A 9,335-nucleotide genomic window follows, 5' to 3' on the forward strand; every position below is an offset into this window, starting at 1 on the left:
GAAAATCTGCCTTCACGCATTTTGGGTGAAAATCTGCCCCTCCAAGCTTTTTTCTCTCAAATAGAGTTTTGTATTTACAGTTCACTTTGCATTTGTTTGAAAGTCGAGTTGCCGGGTGGCTGTAGGGGAAGCGTCTTCTTCCACAGCCGGTGGCTCCTTCTACGGTTAAGAGCGAGGGACAGCAGGAGAGTCTGCGAGTAGCAGCTTCTTCTTTCTGCTTCTTTGTTGTAGGGTCAGCAATTGGTCTCATCGCTGAAAAAGATTATGGATAGATTATGGTGAAATGCACTCTGAGCTCCACCCAATCTGGCTTCCTAAAGCGCCATTGGTTTGTGCAGCTACAGAAACGTTAACAAATCAGGCTTCAGTAACAGGGTAAACCCCATATGCAATGCAACGTATTGCATTGTAGTGTAATGCAACATAGTGAAATTTATTCCCAGTTTTATCAAAAGTATTAGATATTCTAGGGGCATTTATTAATTGATGTCTCTTTTCCATAGCACAGTCTCCAAACTGCTGACAAAAGCAAGAGCTCTTTTTTAAATATGTAAATATTTGTGATACATGTTACTTTAGCTCTGCAGTAATTCTGTGGATACAAAGCATTAAAGTCCAAACCTCCAGAGACAAAGAATAAACAGAGACTTCAGCAAATCAACATTTAATCCTCAGTTGATATATTGTCAGATTCCCACATACAGCTTGTTTTCTGCAAGTTACACCTGATCACAAACTAGATGTTGTTCATCTACAAATATAAGTTAGTGCTGTACATTACTTACCAATTGTTGGTATGAACTTATCCGATGGAGATGTAAACATTGGCTGCTTCAAGTTATAACTCTATACAGTCAACACGTCTTGGCAGCAGAATGAAAAAGAAAAATCTCTCCATAAAGTTTTCAGAATATATTTGTGTTCTGTACAAGCCCAGAATAAGGCTTCTCAAAGTGGATGGATAAGCAGAGCTCTTGTTATTCAGATGTTAACATGGACCCATCGATTGAAGAATGTTCTGAAAGGAAATACCATCTTGCTATCAGTGTTTATGCAATCAACAATAATTTATTTCTGAAAATATATATTTGGGGGGGGGGGGCAGATATACTAGGGGCTTTTAGCCTAGTATATCTGCCATAAACCATTTAGCATCAAGGTGTTAAGGTGCTAACATTTACATTACCGTTGTATTACTAATATTGCTTCTCTCCCATTATACATCTGAAATCAATAAATCTCTAAATAAGTTGCATCGTTTTGGAGAAGTGCTCTGTAGTTAGGAACAATCACAGGCCAAACATTTGATCAAAACTATTCAGTTTTCAATTTATCAAAACAGATCAATGAATATTAGTTTGTTGTGATCTACAAATAGTTGATAAAGAGTGAGTTAAAGGCACAGTTCACCCAAGAATGAAAAGTCTGACATCATTTACACACTCATGTTCAAACCTGCAGAACTGACTTCTGTGTATCATGAACGATGTTATTAAAAATAACCAAACAGTTTCAATCTCCATTTATTTATTCTTTTTGTCGATTCATTGAAAGTCAATGGGAACCAGGACTGTTCAGTTAACCAACATTTTTCTAAATATTGTCTTTTATTACTGCACAGAAGATAGTCAGTCCTATACTCAGGAAAAAAGGTACAAAAGCTTTCACTAGAATAGTACCTTTTTTTTTTTTTTTAGGTATGATATGTACACTTTGGAAACTTATATGCACTTATTTGTACTATATATACCTTTATGGCACCAATATGGACCCTTAAGGTACTAAGGTCTATCTCTTGAAAAAGTATGGCCCTAGCGACAGCTTTTGTACCTTTTTCCTCTGAGAGTGTACAGGTTTGGAGAGAAACAAGGCTGAGTAAATGATGACAGTTTTTATTTGTAGGTGGCCAGCTGACGAACAGATAGTGCTCGTTCTCACTCTCATCACCAACACCATCCTTTGTCCAAAAGATGTTACCAGTTTAACTGATTATTATACTATTTCATAGCTTTTACACAGTCACTAAATTATCATCACATGGTTTTTATCCTCTGTACAATCGTCTGTGTTCATAGGAATGAACATCTACTTTGGCTAGCATGAAAATCAAATAAATGATTCTCGTTTCAAAAGACATAAATGCTGACAGAAGCTGGTTTAGCAGCGACTAAACCGTTATTACTCCACAGGTGAATGTAATTCAAGCTTATGGCTCATTAATATGTGATCCAGGCACTTGACATGGCCATGGTGAAGAGACTGACTAGAGAGGAGTTTAATAAAAGCAAAAACCAGACAGCTGTCCGCTGACGAGGACAGAGACACTGTGTTCAGATCTTCTTCAAGACATCCATGTTTTCTCCCAAATGTCTGTTTTAAATGAGGGGGTTAGTTTGATGCTTAAAAAAGACAGCGTGGAGCTGGTGGAATGCCAACAGGTAGATATTTGGACTTGAACGAATGAAACCATTCAGGATTTCTGCATAGACGACTGAGCAGCAGTTTGTGAGAGACCTCTGCCATCTTCAGCACAGTGACGGTCGAGCGGAGTCTGTCCTGGACATTAAAAAGCTTCGAGTTTCACAGACTCAATGAGAAGTGATCAGGCTGCAGAAGCCCTAAGGGCCCTTTCTAGCGTGTGGTTTTTCCAGACCAGCGTTCTGGATGTGATCTGCTATGGTGTGCACCTCACGGAGGTAAACTTAATGTTCACCATTACTGACGACGAGCGCCTCAGGGCCAGCTGTGGCGGCGGGGATGCGGGGCATCTTCTTCAGTGGACTGGGAATATGCTGAGAAGGACAGAGAAACACCATCAGCCCCACAGAAACTATTTCGATTGAAAACCTATGACACAAAACACACCTCGGCTGTGATGCAGGAAGTGATGAGTCCAGCCTCCAGCGGTCGCTCACCGCTCATCGAGTGCCTGGAGTACTGTCTGCGATGCTTCTCGTCCACACGAGTCAGGTACCATGTTCCCGGGAAGAGATCCTCCACAGAGCCTTGAGGGGTGTAGTTTGCTGAGGAACATCACAACGTCAAACAGATCCAAGATTTGAATGGAGACAAAATCATTGAAAGAATGACAGAACACAAATGCTTGACTACCTAAATGATGGGTTTCTTCTCTGAGCTTCATGTTCTGAGCAAAAACATGGGGTGAAACCTTCTTCCTGGAGTCCAGTCTGGCCTGTAAGTCACACAGACTGGAGACCAGCTTATCCAGAGCAGATCCTGACCATCATCAGAACAGAGAGGAGTTATTATTGACTGCAACTCGTACAGTACATGTTTTTGTCAAGATGCCATTTTTTTGGTTGAGATTAATTCTAAATTAAGATGATGAAGTACCTTTCATTTACCAAAATACATCAAAATGTACAGTGCTGTACAAAAGTTTGGGATCAGGAATATATTTTAAATATAAACACTTTTCCTTCTAACTTTTTATTTATCAAAGAATCCTAAAAAAGTATTATAGGTTTCAAAAAATATATCATCACTGATAATAAATCATCATGTTAGACTGATTTCTGAAGATCATGTGACACTGAAGACTGGAGGAATGATGCTGAAAATACAGCGGAGCATCACAGAAATAACTTATACTTTAAAGGATATTAAAATAGAAAACTGTCATTTAAAAATTTCAATAATATTTGACAAAATAAAATTAAAAAAAATATATTTTTGATCAAATAGATACAGCCTTGATGAGCAAAAGGAAAAACATAAAAAAAATCTTACTGATACCAAAATTTTGTAAATGTTACAATACATCTAAAACATTTTTGGGTTGTCTTTCCAGATAAAACTATTGTCTTGTTATAAAAGTGATTGGTCATACTGCCCACACTAGAGTAATGACACTCTAATGAAGACAGTTTCTGTGTGTGTGTGTGTGTGTGTGTGTTTGTGTGTGTGTGTGTACCGGGTGTAGCGTCTTGTGTGACTTTGATGGAGTAGAGCGTAGCAGCAAAGCCTGAGCCGTATGAAAACACACCGATTCTCTGTCCTGCCAGCTGCTGCGGTGTGTGTCTGCAGAGATTAACACACATTTACAGCGGCTCTGAAGAGCCCGATGAGGCATGAGGAGCGCACGTGACACTTACTGAGCGAGGACCGAAGCCAAGCAGCCGTACACTGACGGGGTGTACATGTTACCATTCTGCTTTGAGATCAGGAGAGACGCCTTGGTCATGTTCTCAAACGCTTCTGAGCTGGCCTTCATAAAGGCCTTCTCCACATCTCTGTCGAAATAAGTGTCCTCTATCTTCACATCTCTGCAAGACATGAGGAAGAAATGTAGAATGTTTGGATTCTACTGTTGCACGGAAACCAGCTGTGAGAGGAATCTTTAAAAACATTCAAAAAATAAAACAACTAATTTAACGAAATATTCAATGAGTGTGTCACTATGTTGTGTGGGAGCTTTCTTAAAGAGGAGGATATTAACCTGAAAGCGTCCAGTCCGCTGAAGGGCCCGCTCTCGGTGTCTGGACTGGGATGACACAGGAAATCATTGAGCATCAGTCGAGCCAGAGACTTCTGCACCAGTTTACAGTAAGGAGAGTGAAACACCATGAAGCCGAAGTCTTCAAGACTGCAACGCTTGTCAAGACCCTCTGAAACACCAGGAAGAGAAGACCTTAAACAACACTATTGGAGCCAACCTATTGGAGATGCATCGATTGTTTGGACACTGAAAACTGAATCAACTGAAGGTTTTGACTGATACGGTGACCATAAACCATTCACATTTAGTAACAGGCATGATGAATGATCATGGTTTATTTGGGTATAACACAGTAATGCACTAAAGCAGAAATCACTTCTGAGAAACTACTGGGACTCCTTTATACCAACTAATATGATTTATCCAAACAGTGTAATCACAGAAACATATAACACTGGCAGAATCGCTTTCATTTTTGTCCCAATGAATGTCTGGAAAAATCACTGAATATGAATTCTCCATTTCTGTCAAGATTATTTTTCGGTTTACATTTTTAATGATGCCTTTTGACCCATTTTGTTTGGCTAAATATTTGTCAATACTGACTCTCACAATATGGCTAAATAATAATGATGTGATTTTTAGATTCAGATTATAAATCAATTAATTCATTAACTAAATAAAGGCTAAACAAACTGAATGAGGTGTTTCTATTGTAGATGACCTCTCTGCCACTGGGCGTGGATCTTGTTCCTGTAGACGGAGTAGCAGCGGTCTAAAGCGCTGAGGTAACACTGGATGGAGAGCTTGCCGTCCACCACCGGATACTCAGACACCATATCTGGCTTATAGAAATCATACGCATGCTGCATATGTGTCCCACGAAGCCCTGTTAAAATAAGGGACTACATGAAATAAACATTATAAAATGCAGTAGATAAAGTTATGGAAATAAAAGTGTGTTATCTTTGTGATAACCAGGTTTCTCTCTATGTTACTGAGACAAAGGTCATGAACGCTGGAGGTCACTGAGGCTCGTACCTCTCTCGAAGGCCAGAGGGGCGTTGGGTCCCACCAGCATGGCCACGGCTCCAGCTCCCCCCGTCGGCCTGGCACTGCCCGAGGCGTACACAGCAATGTCCCCCGCAACCACCAGAGCATAGCGGCCTGCCACATCAGATTCAGAGCGGGTCCACACTTATTAGAGTCCACACTCAACAGGCAAAGCAGTAGGATGCACACATCGACTGTTATACTGCATGAATCCCATGTTCACAATTCACCAAATAATAAAAACTAAGCCAATTAATATTCTGCATAGAAGATAATGAAGCATGTTTCCGGACCATCATGACTTCTTTGCATTGTAACATTACTGAGATAGTTTTCAAAAAAAAAAAAAAAAAAAAATTTATATATATATATATATTTATGTATATAAATTCATATGCAAAAGCCTCTTAGTGTCAGCTGAAATTAAAAAATGTTTTGCATCTGAACTCTTCATATTAAATATATTATATCTATATATAAACATTGTTTAGCTGTAAAAAAAACTTAATTACTATAATCCCAAAAAAACTTGATTTGATAAGCTGTTAATGTTTGTTTTTGGATTACACTTATTATAAATTAAAAATCAAAACACTTCACAATCTCTAAGCAAAATGTTATTATAAATCCGACTGTTCTTCTGAGTTGTTTTGTGTAGATGAGTGAGTGTGTGTGAGAAGCGCACCGTCCCAGGAGCTGGACTCCACCCAGTTGACGGCGTTGAAGAGCGCAGCGGTTCCTCCGTAGCAGGCGTTGGTGGTGTCCACTCCCTCCACGTCAGTGTTACCCGACTCCTCGAACAGCTGCATCAGGACAGTCTTGGAGGACTTGGACTTGTCGATGATGGTCTCTGTGCCCACCTCCAGCCGGCCCACGCTGTCGTAGGACAGGCCGCTGCGCTCCATCAGCCGCTGCACCACGGTCAGACACAGAGAGCTGATGTCCTCGCGGTCCGAGCAGAAGCCCATGCGCGCCTGGCCCAGCCCCACCGTGTATTTACCAGCTGAGACCCCATCGAACTCTTCCAGCTCCGCCTGCTCCACGTACTGAGAGGGGAAGTACACCTCCAGGGCGATGATGCCCACATCCTTGGGCCACACGGCCTCACAAACAGCAGGAAGTGATCCAGGCATCCTGAACGGACTGAGACAAGAACGTGCAAACTTTAAAACCGATGTCTGATGATTTCGCCCACACAGGTTTATTATTACACTTTCAGTCCTACATCATTCCAAATACTGTCTGATCCTAATAAACCATACATCAGTTGAGAGCTTATTCATTCAGCTTTCAGATGATGTATTAATCTCAATTTAAACAAAAATTGACCCTTATGACTAGTTTTGTGGTTCAGGGTCACAAATTTAATAAAAATGTTTTTACCCCAAAATAAGAGGAAGAGCCACTGTGAAGTGACAGAGGCACACAAAGCCAGCTCTGCTCTCCTCTAATGAGATTAACCCTTCATCTGCGGAACAACATCACCTTTAACCCACTTAGATATGGCGAGGAAACACACCTGACCTCTCCATGGGGAGCAAAACAAGTACACACCACTGGTATGCGTTTATTTACACACAGAGCATGCAGAAAAAAACAGAGTTCACTAGAGATCACCACAAACAAGCGCACTATGGGATCTTGGGACAGACTGTAAAGAGGCTTACAGTCACAGCTGTTTCTGTCAACTGGCTGACTCTAGTCGATATGAATTAGGGGAACCCTATAGAAACAGTTTGACTAATCTTTCTCCTGTACCAATCTTTGCCTCTTATCATCCCATCATATCATAATTAGCATAATATATAACGTGCTATAAATGAACCCAGCTGGTTTGTCGTGTTGCTAACAGCACACTTACAGCAGTCCCTTCAGAAACAGATCTGCTCCTACCTCACAATCATGTGTCAGCTGCTGTAGCTGTCAGGAGAGCTCATAAGGTCAGATGTTTGATGCAGTCGAGCAGGATATGAGGACGGACCCACTTCCGCTCACGCAGGCGCGCGACTCAATTCACAGACGCCTACTGCGTACTTAAAACTGCGTCCATCGAAGTGTGTAGTAGACACGAACTTTTAATGCACTGGAGAGAGCACTACTGCTAATCATAATATCCGGGATTAATAATGTATGACTAAAGTGTTTTTCATTAAAAAATATGTGTATTTAGTGTCTTAGTTTAACGTTTTATTAAACGCGAATTTTATTGGAAAAAAATAAAATAAAAATGTATGTTTGTGTTCAAATCAGCGCTTAGTATTTACAATATCCACTAGTCTGAGATTGGAGTATCAGCTTTTTGCAGGGACAGATTTTAGATGCACAATCAGTGATTTTTATTTTATTTTATTTATTATATTTTTTTCTGACCGAGTATAATTTTCACATTAAATTGATGGTGATTTTATTATTATTGCACAGATATTTTAATTAACTAAAACAACTGGCCTACTACTAATTATAATGAATAAAAGAGCGTTTCAAATACATGCTCCCTACATTATCTTCAGTCCTCCAGAATTACTGGACTGTTGTTGAGATGGAGTCTGTTGAGATCAGTCATTCTAGCTTTAAAAATGTAATGTGAGTTTAGTTACATGGAAACTTTTCTAATAACAGTAACTTAAATTAGATCAAGGTTAACTCCGTATTAAATAAATCCGTGTTAGAATCTTACCTGTACAGCAGAGTTCAGTTCTTCAGTCGCTTGTTGAGCGCGAGGTTAAAGACACTATTTATACACGCTAAGAGCCCGATACCTGAGCTGTCAATCAAAACACACGCTGTTCCGAAGACCTGCTTCTCCCGCCCCTTGAAGTCCTCAGCCAATGAGCGGTCGAGAAAGGAGGGTCGCGAGCGAGGTGCGCATAGTGGTTCAATGGTGTGAGTGAGTGACGGTGTATGGTGAGAGAGCGGCAGCCAATCACAGCGCGCGGCTGATTTACTGGCCATAACACTGTTTCCATGACTCCCAGAGACTGAACGCTGAAGCACATCCCATCAGAGGATCAGCACACTTCTGTTCACTGCTCACTGGATGACGACGTCATGTGTGACCCACAGAGTGAAGATATTCGAAAGTGTTTTTTGAAAAGAAGAGAAGAAAAAAAGCCTAGTTTCCCTCATCTTAACAGTCCAGCTTGAGAATGAGGTTACTAGTGTAAACTAGTGTTAAATACTATAACAACAGCACATTTAGAATTCATATTCTATCTAAAGAGATGGATCTATCGATCTATCTATCTATCTATCTATCTATCTATCTATCTATCTATCGTTTCAAATAAATAGCAGTGTTAATGAAAGTGAAAAGAGCAAATATTTTAATAGCGTTTATTACCATATTTCTGATGTATTGTAATCAAGTTTCCACATTTTTCTCTTGAAACTCAAACATAACAACTTTTGGGATTTGCTTCAGAAAGTGCATTTTTAAGAAATGTGACTGCTTTTATTTCTTGCAAACTGTAACATAAAACATAAGTTCAAAAGTCTGAGACAAACAGAGAACAGAAATGGGCTAATAACTCCCTGAACAGAGAACAGCTGCTGGAAGTATAAAGTGCATCTCATCCTTTACAGAACACCACCCACTTTCTCAGCAGCATTTTCCACTTCATTCTCTCCACCAGAAAAAAAAAATATATAGTTTTTTTTTTTTTTGCATTAAAAAAGGACCTAAAAAATTATTACAAATTAATAAACTTTGTGAATGCTGTAAGGCCATCAACAAAAACAACAAAAAACCTACTGATTCATGTTGATTGGTCATGAGCATGAAAAAAAATATATTTTACATTCAGATAAATACAAATCTATAAAG

The 9,335-nt window shown here is 39.8% G+C and overlaps 1 protein-coding gene across 3 annotated transcripts; it reads right to left on the minus strand.

Moving 5' to 3' along the window:
• Positions 1-2,673: 2,673 nt before the first annotated feature.
• Positions 2,674-8,327, minus strand: LOC132127161 (hydroxymethylglutaryl-CoA synthase, cytoplasmic-like). 3 transcript variants are annotated; one of them, XM_059538832.1, is made up of 10 exons: positions 7,406-7,531; positions 6,198-6,655; positions 5,501-5,626; positions 5,184-5,348; positions 4,460-4,628; positions 4,116-4,286; positions 3,935-4,041; positions 3,112-3,237; positions 2,866-3,023; positions 2,674-2,792 (listed from the first exon to the last, which is right to left on the minus strand). In XM_059538832.1, the coding sequence occupies exons 1-10, from the start codon at positions 7,414-7,416 to the stop codon at positions 2,703-2,705; spliced, it is 1,581 nt and encodes a 526-aa protein (XP_059394815.1). In that variant the 5' UTR covers positions 7,417-7,531; the 3' UTR covers positions 2,674-2,702. The 3 variants fall into 3 exon arrangements, with proteins under 3 accessions (XP_059394815.1, XP_059394816.1, XP_059394817.1); XM_059538833.1 differs by lacking the exon at positions 7,406-7,531 and adding an exon at positions 8,190-8,327 and having other exon boundaries at positions 2,680-2,792; XM_059538834.1 differs by having other exon boundaries at positions 2,680-2,792; positions 7,374-7,462.
• Between the last annotated feature and the right edge of the window lie 1,008 nt (positions 8,328-9,335).

Source organism: Carassius carassius, chromosome 45, assembly GCF_963082965.1.
Source record: "Carassius carassius chromosome 45, fCarCar2.1, whole genome shotgun sequence".
Taxonomy (NCBI): Eukaryota; Metazoa; Chordata; class Actinopteri; order Cypriniformes; family Cyprinidae; genus Carassius; species Carassius carassius.

Bases quoted from the DNA above. Each gene is read 5' to 3' on its own strand.
- LOC132127161 (XM_059538832.1), bottom strand. The intron at 4,629-5,183 runs GTCATCTACAAT...CTGGTGTTTCAG, and splicing joins CCACGCCCAGTGGCAGAGAG to AGGGTCTTGACAAGCGTTGC. The intron at 3,238-3,934 runs GTACACACACAC...GATGATGGTCAG, and splicing joins CACACAAGACGCTACACCCG to GATCTGCTCTGGATAAGCTG.